The sequence below is a fragment of the Urocitellus parryii genome, chromosome 9, assembly GCF_045843805.1.
Source record: "Urocitellus parryii isolate mUroPar1 chromosome 9, mUroPar1.hap1, whole genome shotgun sequence".
NCBI lineage: Eukaryota > Metazoa > Chordata > Mammalia > Rodentia > Sciuridae > Urocitellus > Urocitellus parryii.
The window spans coordinates 96,540,221-96,553,033 of record NC_135539.1 but is presented as its reverse complement, the minus strand read 5'-3'; the positions used below and the strand labels follow the sequence as shown (position 1 = coordinate 96,553,033).

The 12,813-nt window shown below is 44.6% G+C and overlaps 1 protein-coding gene across 1 annotated transcript in view; it reads right to left on the bottom strand.

Moving 5' to 3' along the window:
- Positions 1 to 12,813, bottom strand: part of Capn8 (calpain 8) — a 76,238-nt gene that overhangs the window by 50,142 nt on the left and 13,283 nt on the right. Inside the window, exon 2 of the mRNA XM_026407148.2 lies at positions 11,568 to 11,637. Coding sequence (XP_026262933.2) covers positions 11,568 to 11,637 — 70 coding nt within the window. The remainder of the gene's footprint in view (positions 1 to 11,567; positions 11,638 to 12,813) is intronic.

The following is a 12,813-nucleotide window of genomic DNA, read 5'->3' as shown; positions in this document are numbered from 1 at the left end:
TAAACCACATGTTCCTTCACTCTTCTAAGCATTTCACCACCAGCCTGGATCCCCTACCACTCGACACCTCCTGCTGGAGTTGTAAATGAGCTTAGCACACCTTACTGAAATGCCATCCTGATTTTATGGCTGCATTATAGCAAGACATCATTGTTCTAGAAGCAAGACATCAGAAGTCCAGAAACCCCAGAGGGCCCAGGTGCCATGGGCTTAGCAGGGAGTGAGGTATTGGGGTCACCCTGGGAGGAAAGTTACTGATACAGTTTCAAAGATAGCCCCAAGTATTACTGGTAATTTTCTGAGCAATGGCAGTGTGACTCACTTGCGGCAACTGTAATTTTTATATCCTCAAAATAACTCTTTCCAGCTGTACCACATATAATAAAGCACACTAAATAATCCACTCTGCTGCCCCCCACAGGTCTCCTTGTGCCGCCACTCCTGGTTCCCATGACGACCCCTGACAGCAGACCCACAGCAGCAGGTGGGCAGCTGAGCACTGAGGGCCACTATCACACATCACATTTGCCCGAGGACAGTTCCAGGCCAGGGGGTCTTCTGTTTCCAGGAGCTACAGAGACCCCAGAGAGTTAATATACTTCAGAGAGAGAAAGAGAGAGAATGAACAAGAAAAGTTGGCAGGCCACCTTTGAATCAGAGGCCATCTTGCTCTATCTTATAAGTCATCAGAGGGGAGAAAAAGGGGAAAAGAGCAAACAAGGAATCCGATTGTCTCAGATTGTTTCAGAGCTTCTCAGAGTTGCTCAGGAAGCCGGCCAGGCCAATTCTCATCTAATTTCCACTCTTGTTGAAGAAATCAGACTCAACGGCGTGAAACTGCTTTAGGACTTCCTGCTCTTTTCTTCCCGCCCCACCCCAGCTTTAAATTAGAACTTCAATGCTACTTAGAGGGGAAAAAAGATTCTTAGTAGATTGTTAAAAATGGAATTGATTCACCAGAGGAGGAAAAAAAATCACTAAGTAAATACATTCAGGGCTTATGTAAATACATCTCAGAGCCAGTTTCAAGAGAAAGTGGCTTGTTTGCTTCTGAGTTTAATTATAATGCCCTTTGGATTAAAAAATAAGACACTAGAAGCTAGGTGAAATGGAGAAAAAAAATGAAAAGATGAGAAACACAGCAGAAATGCATGTGATAAGATACAGAAAAGTGTCCATTACTGTCTCTGCTGGGGACAGCCTTGTTCAATGTCCCCCTCCAAAGACGTAAAGTGTGTGGCACACCCAAATCAGAGCTGGGGTCCTTGAGGCTTCCAAACATATGTGGGTCCTTAAAGTACATCAAATATTAAACACAGGGTAATAAAGAGTGTCCATGGAAAAATGACAGCCTCAAATATACCATGAGTTAAAGTAAAGTGACTCAGGTGCAAAAATGCATGCAAAAATGCACGTGAGAACAGAGTACCATGGTCTCCCCGGAGCCCTGAGGACTGGGATCTTGAGTCCCTGGTGCTCCATCAAATGCAAGGCCTCAGGTAGCCCCAGGTCTCTTTTAATTAGAGTGCATGGTGGTTTTAGGCTGGGAAAATATCTGAGCACAAGTGCATAAGAGCAAAAAGATGTGAAAGGATGTGTGGGCTCTCTCTCATCCAACGAGAAGGTCCACGGAACAGGGTAGAGGACAGTGTGGCTGCAGAGTCACTAATCAAGACCTCCAGAGACCAAGCAGGAAGCAGGTCTGATTTTATTGCGCAGTTACTATATATATATATATATATATATATATATATATATATATATATATATTCAGGCAGTAGCTAAGCAGATTACAGGCAGCCACCAATGCAATTTCTGGCCAACTATCCTTGCAGTGACCAATCGAGGAGTGGGCCGTGGAGCAAGCGCAGGGACTGCAACACGCGGCCTAAAGCCCAGGGCTGTGCCTATGGGGTAAGCGGTTTGCAGCTCACACGCCTAGCATAGGGGAGTGGTTTGCCACTCAGATGCCCTTAATGTATGCCATGTATTCAGTACTGCATGCACTTGTCCCCACAAAAGGAGACAGGAAGGAAACTGACTTGGGTGGGAGGACTCTATCAAAACTCTTGATAGAGGGGACTTCGGCTAGCTTGAGAAGAGAGCAACTGGACAGAAAGTAATTTCAACTAGAAGCCAGTACAGAGGGGCCTTGGAGTGCATTCACCAAAGATCATTCCTCCAAAGACCATGAGTTGCAGCAACCCAAAGGCAGATCTGAAGGGGAAAAGCCAATTGGAATATAGAAAGTTCCAGAGTCAGTGCTAAACTCAGGCCAGTGTAGACTGAACTACAACAAACTAGTTAGAAGTGGCTTGCAGATCGATTCTGTTTGAGATGTACAGTACCCACCTGCATGGTGATTTATGCATTTGAATTACAGGGGTTTTACATAAAAATCTAGATTTCTGGCTTATCTTGACAATGGCAAAACCTGATCAAAATTCCTCTATATATTCATTCTACAAGTATTTATTGAGCATCTCCTCTGCACCAAATATGATTCTATCCCTGTGTATACCATGATAGAAAAGAACATCCTAAATGTTATGGAGTGCACATTTTAGTGGGAAAAACAAACAATAAATAAATCCATGAGCTAGGTAATGGTAAAAACAATAAAGAAAGTAAAGTAGGGTAAGGAACTAGAGAAGGGCTGTTAAGTGTAGGGCAGTAAGGGAAGGTCTCTGGGCTCCTTTATGGTGACCCCCAGATCAAGCCAAGTGATGGCTTTCACCCTCACACAGGGAAACGCTCTAGTTCACCACAGTCCCCACTACTCCTTGCCTACCTCACTCATTTATGTGGCCTCTGTAGGCATTTGAGTTGTGGCCCCTGGAGTGAATCCTTCTCTAGGTCCTTCCAACTCTGATGACCTAGAAGAAAAACGATACTGGCCTCACGTTGATGAGGAGGCTATGTAAAAGCAAATAGGAATTGAGTAGATAAGGCAAGGAAGACCCAGTAAGTAAGGTCCATGATCCCAAGCCAAGCCTGCTGAGGGCAACTCGTCAGGGACTGATGGAGAAACATGATCCTTGAAACCTGAACAGGTCTACAGAAGGATGCCAAGATGCACGGAGGTCATTCCCAGCTCTTTCTCTTCATAGAGTAGAAGACTGGGGAACCAAGGTGCCAGAGTCTCAGGGATCAAGGTGAGGCAAGAATGCAAGCCAGTGACCAGCAGCAGAGTCATGAAGCCCGGAGCTGCACAGCCATCCTTGGACCACAAAGAAGGTACAAAGAAGCCTCTTGAAGCAGATAAGAGAAAAAAAACCAAAGTGCAAAGTAGGGAGGGTCACACCCTCAACGAGCTGATAGAGAGGATGGGGGTAGGTATAGAGAAGCTTTGTGCAATTCCCAAGCCAGCAGGAAACCCTAACTGTAACTTTAGGAGGTGACCATGGGGTCAAGGGAGTCTTTGGAGAATGGACCATGCCCCTACATGGGGAACATCCCACCAGCTTCTGTTGGGTGTTCCCAGGATCACCAAGGACAGCTGAGATGGCAACAGGGAGGTAACAGAAACTGTAGGGCAAGAGGATACATCCAAACAGAAGTAGCATCTGCAAAGGGTTGGTGGAGTGGCATTTGTTTCTATTCATCAAATTGGTAGCCTTTTAGAAGAAAGGAAGCATCTGTCCTTTCTCCTGTGAGGATATAGTGTGCGTTTGCTTCCTGAAGAACCAGGCTCTTGTGGATTCTGCTTCTAGTCCTAGAATGGCAAGAATCAGCCTGTTGAAGTGCTGAAGGTACATCTCTGGGATGAAGCTCCAGATGCAGCTGGTCAGGCTTCCAATAAGGGCCCCTGGCTGTCTTGGATGTGACAGAGACCTGAACACAGCCTGTGATCTCATCGTACCTGCCCTGCACCAGCCTGCTTCCACCTTTTCCTTCAGCAACATGGCCACGAGTTAGCACCCATAAGCTCCCTGGATTCCTCCATCAAACACACTGCCTTCAGGTAATCCCGGTTCTCCTTTAATTAGACCCTTTAACCAGCCCCATGTGCCAGACCTGATGACTAAAATGGGGGCAGCAGTATACCCCTACTACATCAAACAGAGCTACAGAAATCCAAGACTCACGGCTCATGTGTGATGAAGGAATCATCCTAGGTCCCTGGGTAGACTTCTTCAAAACCTAAGCTGCAGGCAGGAAGCTGATAGGCATGGAATCAGTCCTTAAAAGTAGGGTCTGTAGAATATGTTAAAATAATTATCCCCTAAAAATGTAGCACTGGTGGATTCTCCTTTGAGTAGGAATCAGCCTCACTCTGAGATTTGTTTTTTCAGACCCAAACCTCAGGCTACTCAGCCAAGATGGGGCACAGAGAGCAGTGCCCTGGCCTGGGATCACCCACTACCTCTTCCTACGGTTAAGCAGCCTCATTAAAGAGATGTCTCCCTGGGCAATCAGAGGTTCACCTGTACTTTTCACAGTTCTCTTACAAAGTGGGAGAAACTCAGGACCTAGTTCAATTTAAGTAGGTAAAACTGGAGCCCACTGGCAAAAATCCCCTTCCTGCAAAAGAAATCTCTGCCCGGAAGAAACAGCCTCACACTCACACGGTGCAGAATTCTCAACCTCTCCTACGCATGGACCCCGCTGGCAGTTCAGCCAAGTCAGGATCTGATCGCAAAATAATGTCTCTAAATGCATAAAATAGAAACAAAGGCTACAAAAATCCAATTCCATTGAAAGTTATCAAAAATATTTTTAATTATAGTAATGTTTGTGTTTCTTTCTTAATGTCCTGTATAAAAGATTTGGAGAAGGGCCTAATAAAGAGCATACTTATGAGGTACTGATGAGCAGAAGTGGCATTTTGGATATTTCTAACAACTGTTCTGTGATATGAAAATAATATGTGATTTATGTTACTGGGCTTCATTGCCTGCATTCATAACAGAAGGAAATAAGATTGTTAAGGTTAGCAGAACTGATTGTTTAATGTAGAATTCTTTCATGCTCTTGAAATAATGCTCAATATATAAATCCTTTTGGAACCCACTGTCTCAAATTTGCATTTGGTTGTCCTGGGCACCTTTGCTCAGAGTAGACAGGGCAGAGGAAGTAGTGGGACAGGACATGGGAGTACTGAGCACTAGGAACAAAGTTAGAGGGAAAAGATAGAAGGATGAAGAGGAGCCATCCCAGACTGGGAAGGACCCCCTTAGCAAACCAAACTTCCCCCACATCACAATTAAGCCCACAGCGCTGCATGCAACTGTCATCTGCAGTTTTTCCTGCCTCCCAGAAGTCTGACCCTGTGCTCTCCAGAATCAATGAGCAGATTTGGCCCTTTATGTTCTCTGAGGCTTCCCTGATTGCTCATTAAAAGTAAGCAACCAGTCCTAGTGAATGAATTTACTTCACCCCAGTCCTTGAAGGATGTTACAGATCAAAACGTGTCTGGGAAAAAAATGCTCTTAAGGATGCTGACACTACTCCCAATTACTAACGAGTGTGTGCACACAGGCCCGTTCCAGGAGTCCAGGCCCCTGCGCCATGGGCGGGGGGCATCGGCTCACAGAGGAAAATCAATGTGAGAGATGCATACAAGAAGGCAATGAATTTAGGTCATTGCTGTTGGTTCTTTGTCTTTAGAGACTTATGAAATGGTCCATTCTTTTTTTCAAGACAGGTATGCGGAATATAAATTCTATTTAACAAATACAATAAAGATGAAAAAGACACCAACTCCACAGAGGTGAAGAGAAAAATCAGATCAACAGAGAAAAAGGTATTGGAAGAAATGAGCATACAGAAACACAAACACACTGACACAGGACTGGGAGTGAAAAATAGGTGGGGAAGGAAGGAAGGAATGAAGGAAGGAGGGAGGGAGGGAGGGAGGGAGGAAGAAAACAAGCCACCCATTAGATTCAAGGTTTAGATCAACATGACAGCTTTTGCTCTCCAGAAAGCACTCCAATTTCTATCTATATTGTGGAAGTATCTGGTCCTCATTTGTTAAATAAGAAAATTTCCTGTTCCCTGTTCCTGAAAGCAGCAAGCATCAAATTTCATTTTCCAGAGGCCAAGATCTTCTATGATCATAGATTAACATCTCTTTTATGGCCTTTGGGTCCACTGATGTGAAGATGTTTCAAGTCCTGTTGCACTTCCACAACCACAGGCACAAATGACACTACATCTTGGTGTTTCCCCTCCTATGGATAACTGGAGGTAAGGACTGAATGTAGCCCAGGGCAGGTAGAGTTAGTGGTTACTAAGGAGCTTGTGGGTGACTGGACAATTCTGAGAGTCCCAGTGGGGGCCACAGAAACCAGTGTGGCCACAGAAACTTCTCTGTGTGTGTGCCTTTCTCCAAAGCCACCAGCAGGGGCTTGGGGACAGCCTCATTTGTGGTCTGTTTCTGGAACATTTTTTATTGTTGAGGCTCAGCAAGCACCTTCAAACACCTCTATGTTCCCACCCAGCAGTGTCGGCAAGCTGGGGACTGACGCAGAAAAGTTGCTTTGCACAAAACTTTGAAATCCTTTGAAAATCAGTACATATAGGCAATGTCAGAATGAGACTTTTATCGTCAGTGCCTGACCCAGCCTGATTGTCAAGAGGTACTGGCAAGGGAGAGAGGAAAACACAAGTAGCCTCAGATTTAGGCTATTTTAAAGTGTTCTAGTAATAACATAAGAAGGAATGTTCAGATCAACCGATCAAAAGTGCAACAAACCTTCTCTGAGCTCTGGTATGCACAGGGGACTGTGAACCCAGAGATGAGTAATACGGTGCATGCAGCACAGGCAGGACTCCCAGGGTTACTCACATCCACTGCACCCATGGTCATGCCTACTTCTTAGAGCTTAAGGAACCAAGTGTTGATTCTCTGCTTATTACAACCCTCTGGCAAGTTGGTTTTGATTATATCCCCACTTCATAGTTGAGAAAACTGAGTGGGTGAGGCTATAGGCAAAGCATGAAGACTCTGGTCTGCTTGGGTTTGCTGAATTAGGCATGGCTAAGGACAGATCCAATAACAGAGGAGGGGCCCTCAGGAAAGGCATTTCAGGGAGTATTGCAAAGTAATGGATTGGGGGAGGGGGTGCATATCAAGGCCACTGGGCACAGAGGGCAAAGATGACCAGGAATAGGGAAAGCCTAAGCCAGGTCAGTCCTGTTTAATGGTGAGATGTACTTTTTTTATTCTATCTTCCCAGCACCATTGTCTTTCCCTTTTGGAGGATTCTCCCTGTGGTTGGAAGGGAGGCTCCAGTCACTAAGGCTCCCAACCACAAGAGTGAGCCCATGACCCGGGTTGAATCAATCATATGGACCCTTGCCTCTTTATCTGTAGTAACTGGCTTAGGAAGTGGATGAAGACCCAGATCATCCCATCAGAGGCCTTTCCTAAATACATAAAATCAAATCTGGTGTATGGTGTTGCTAGGATGAAGCTTGGAACCGCTAGGAGTTGTGATTCCTGCCACATTGATCCTGTCCGACATGGAGGAGAATGAGGCCAACCCATAGAGTCAAGAGATAGGCAGAGAGTATTCCAGGAACATTAGTATCCCTGAGTCCAGGTATCCCCAAGGCTAACACTACCGTCCCTTTCCATGGTCTACTTAGGTGAACCAAAAGATCCACCCCTCTTTTTCCTTAAGCCAGTTGGGTTGGACTTTTAAAGCTAGTGACCAAAGAAGTTCTGGTTGATACATAGGTATAACTTGTTGTGTGAGGTGAACAAAGCCAGAATGTGTACTTCACACATAGGACAGGGTCTAGTTGAACAGCCCCAAAGGCCACAATATGCTTTGGTACATGCCTGAGCCAAAAGGCAACAGAGAGACAAACTGTACTATTATGAGCAGCAGAGGGACCCACTAGGTCCCTGAAGCTCCCTGAATGATCTATAACCATGAGCATCCACTGAAAATGGACACCTGCAGATGTTGAAAATGCACACCTACAGCTCACTCCATCCCAACGTGGGGTGGCCCTGAGATACCCTCTTACTCTAGTGGACACTATGTGTGGGTGGCCTTTGCTAGACCTGATGAGTATGGCTCCCACTGAAAAGATGAAGCAAGACAAGGATTGCAGAGGATAGCATCTTTGGAGAAGAACTCTCTACCTCAGTGTACTAGGAAGCATGGGGGTTCAGAAAGGTGTTTTGTTGGGGGGCTGTGCCATCAAAGGACACTCATTTAATGACTTAGGTGGATGCAGAACCACACCATCTTCCTGCAAGGACTGAGCTATACAAAGAAAAGTCACCTGCTACAGTAAGAATTGTTTGGGGCAATTGGATCCTTAGCTTTCAGTTTCTACAATCTTTATTTTCTTTTTCTTTTTTTTTTTTTGAGAGAGAATTTTTTTTATTGGTTGTTCAAAACATTACAAAGTTCTAGACATATCATATTTCATACATTTGATTCAAGTGGGTTATGAACTCCCAATTTTCTTTCCAATGTCTCCAAAGAAAGCCAGGTCCTGGGCTCTAGTGAACATAAACTTGGATGAGAACCAAGAGACTCACACACTTAGGTCGGTCAGGAGGAAGGTTCTTTGGATGCCACATCGTGACAGCGGCCAACTAGCTTCAGACAGACAAGACAATGTGTGAACAAGGAGAGTCGCTGCAATACTCTATGATAGCAAGACAGAGAAAATAACAAGCATCTGTCAACAGGAAACAGGATAAACCCACTGTGGTACATCCATACAATGCAGTATACTCAATGGTTAAAAGATGAATGAAGTCCTTTACAGAATGATATGGAGTGATCTCCAAGATGTTTTATTCAATGAAATAATGTCACAGTGTCAAACAGTGTTGATGGTATGTCACCTTCAGCTCAAGAAAGGGTTAAAAATAAGAATACATATATAGATTTGTTAGAATTTGCATAAAAAAATAGAAAAGTATTTGTTTTGTTCTTTTGTTTTTGTTTTTTTGTTGTACTGGAGATTGAACCCAGGGGCTCTTCACCACCAAGCCACATCCCCCATCATTTTTTATATTTTATTTAGATATAGGATCTTGATGAGTTGCTTATGGGCTTGCTGTGGAGGCTGGCTTTGAACTCACAATCCTCCTTCCTGAGCCACTGGGATTACAGGCATGTGCTGCGACCCCCAGCCAGAAAGGATGGTTTTTACAAGACAGTGAGTGATGGAGTAGATGGAGACAGGTAGAAGACAGGTGAGAAGCACATTTCTCACAGCAAAGCTTTCAGTTGTTTTAATTTTTGAACCATGTGTATTCAAAATAATGAAATAATAACACAATTCTAGGGAAAAGACATTTTTTGTTACATAGATGAACTGTTATAAAAATAAATTTTTTTAATCCCTAGAGCAGACACTGCTGTCCTGTATTGGACTCCGAAAAGCCAGCAAAGCATTAAACAAACATTAATCCACATCCCACCCTGGTTCAACAGGTGCTGACTGTGTGACACCTTCCCTGGCTCTTTGGGAACATGCTCTGTATCCTGGGTGGGATCTCTATAATCTTTTTTTTTTTTTTTGTACCAGGGATTGAACTCAGGGGCACTCGGTCACTGAGCCACATCCTCAGTCCTATTTTGTATTTTATTTTAGAGACAGGGTCTCACTGCTTAGTGCCTTGCCATTGCCGAGACTGGCTTTGAACTCACGATCCTCCTGTCTCAGCCTCCACAGCCACTGGTATTACAGACTTCTACCACTGTGCCCAGCTAGGATCTCTGGGGTTTTTTTTGTTTGTTTGTTTATCTTGCCGCTCTTTATCAAGTCTTAATCTCACCACAACTCACCCATTAGAGAGGGCAGCCCTGCCTCAAATTCCACAGGTCACCGCAGATTGCTGTACCAGCCACAGCCTCAGACCTGTGAGGCACCTACTGTTCTACTTGCTGAGGCTCCATCTACTAAACCAAGCCTCAAACCCTTTCCCAAGCAACAGGCCCTTTTCAGGAGGCTGAACTCAACAGCCATTTCCTGTTCTGTTCATTTAAAATCCCCCACCACTACAGCTGTCCCATTTGTTTTGATGTGAGCCTGATTCTGAGATCCAGTTGGGTTCATTTCCTGCCCTTCCAACGCCTTGGTCTCCATTAGCCGCCATGGTAACGCTCCAGCCCCTTTTAGGAAACCCTCAAACGTCTTTGCTTTAAACTATTCAAAGGACAATCCCCCCCACGCCAATCGATGAAAAGACACTAATTAAATGCTTTTCCCAAGGTTAAAACATTTTTAACAAGGAGCAGTAAAGGCGCACATTCGAGGTTGCTTCCCTGAGACGCTTGCTAAATTAGGTTAAACATGCAGCTCCAAGTTAAAAGGTACGGAACACTTAACCAAGTGCAGGAAAAGGTCAGCAAGCCACCCCTCAGCGAGCCACACACAAGAGCCTGGGAGATACGGGCTGTGTTTTCAGGCAACAGGGCACGCACTTGTGTGTGGCACCCCGAATTGTTCTCCATGCTTTATAGTCACGCACCATGAGCTCAGGCTGAGGCAGATTTGCTATACTTATTAAAGGAGAGAACATTAGAGGCATTTAAAATAAAATGCCCTGCAATTTTCAAAATCATGATGGTTTCCAGCAGGCTGAAGAGAAAAGGTTTTCCTGGCTGGAAAAAAGAAGGAAGAAAAAGAGAGGAAACTTCCTAAAATATAAAAGGTTATGGAGTCGGTATGGAGACTGAGGGTTTTTTTGTTTATCTGGCTGCTTTTCATCAAGTAGAGTCTATTTCTTCTCTGCCTTTGTGTCCAAGTCTATATTTTGCAGTTGTCACTGGACAGTGGTTTGGAAGGCCAACAAATTCGACTCAGGCCGTGTTGTCCCATAAAATGTTAAGTGTGGTCTACTCAATGCAGAAATTCCCGTCTGTGAGGCCTGGAGATTCTGAAGGTTTATGAGATCAACAAAGCTAATCTGCCATCAAGAAGAGCCTGCTTTTCTGACAACTGAGGCTAGAATTTAACAAAACAAAAAATGAAAGTACATCCTAAGCTCAACGGCACCTGACTTGAAAAGAACATAATAAGTTAAGCAATAAAGGGGAGTTTTGCTTGTTTGGACATTTTGGTGCTGGGGATGGAATCCAGGGCCTCATGTGTGTGACACATGTGCTCCACCACTGAACTCCATCCCCACCCCCTAAATGAAGTTTCTTGATTTACAAATCCCTGACCTATGAAAGAATGTCTGGCTAGAAAGATGCAATACCAATTGTAAAAGCATCTATTCTGGCAGTCCATAATTACATGGACAGGGCCATTCCATAGATAACTATGACTGCTTAAAAGCAAATATCATAAAAAATGGTACAGCATGGCTATCTACTCCATATATAGATTCCTGGCTTGCTACTCCAGCATGAAAGGGGTTGGAACGAGTTGGCAGAAAATCTCTTTGTTAAGGGAAGCCAAAAAGGGGTTGCAGCATTCAGATCCATAGTCAAGAAGACAATCTCTAAAGCACAAACCCATGTGGGCAAACCGTGTACATAATTTAGCTGGTCAAGACTAACAGTGTAATCGGGCGTTGCTCATTACACACACTCACCTGCCCTCTCCCAAAACAAACAGGACTCTCCCCAGTTACTCACCTAGACCACCCTGACGAACGTCTGTTCGTGTGGCTCCACCCACGATAAACTGAGGGTTGGGACATAATTCCTGAAAGTAATTTGGAACAAAACACAAGTCACAAGATGCCCAGTCATGGTGGTGGGAGCTCGAGTAAAGGAACATTAGAGGCATAGAATTCAGTTCTGGAAGAGACCTAGGAGATTGTCTAGTACACATATATTTTGTTGTTAGGGACCCTGGAGGCCAGATAAGGGAAGACACCTACCCAAAATCACACAGAGTAGGATCTGGAGCCCAAAGTCCCTGATGTGACCAGTATTTTTATCACTATGTATATTGTGTGAGTGTGTGGGTGTGAAAAGGTACTGAGGCATATGGAGGTAGGAGAAAGGCACAGGCTGAGATATAATAATGTGATGAAATGTGATCCCACCCATTCAGACAACACCCCTATTTACATAAAGAGAGGATTGAAGTAATGTTGGGCAAAATGCCAGGCACCCTGTGGACACTCCTTAAATACTTGACCTTGACAAAGTGATAATGACCCCAGGCACTGATGGGAACACTGAGGTATGCGGGTACTATTTCTAGAGAGCAAAACTTAATTCAGATGCAGTCAAAGGTGTCGGACCTGCCAAGCCTCCACTCTTCCATCTCCAACTAGCATCTGCCCCCAGGCAATGTCCCAGCCCTGAGCTCCGTTCAGGCCTCCCCACCCCCTTCCTCTCTATTTGCTTATCCAGCAAGGATTTATTGAGTCCCCATTCTACACCCTGTACTACTTGCACAATAGCAGGCAGGGAGGGGGAGGGGGGAGCATGGTGAAATGAAAAAAGAAAAGAAATAAAACACCTGGACCCAAAGTGTTTTCCATCTACATGGGAACGACAACCTAACATTATTTAGAAGGAAAAAAAAAAAAGGCAGAGAAAAAGACTAGTGCATAAAATGAGAAATGCCCAGTAGGGATGACGGCTGAAGATGACCCGTGGGAGACCATATGCATGTTGTCAGGAAGGCAGGCTTTAGGAGCAGTCTACAAGGAGGCCCCCAAAGAAGAGCTGGATCTGCTTGTCCACCGGGAGGGCAGATCACTGGGGGGCAAGGGTGGGACTCAAAATACAAGAAAGAACTAGCACTACATTTAATCAGAGGCAATTAAATCAATGGGTTGGGCTACATCAAGAACTCTCTGGCTGTGGAAGTGTGAGAATCATTTCCCTTACTCCACAGACATGAATAAATGATAGGTCAAAAAGG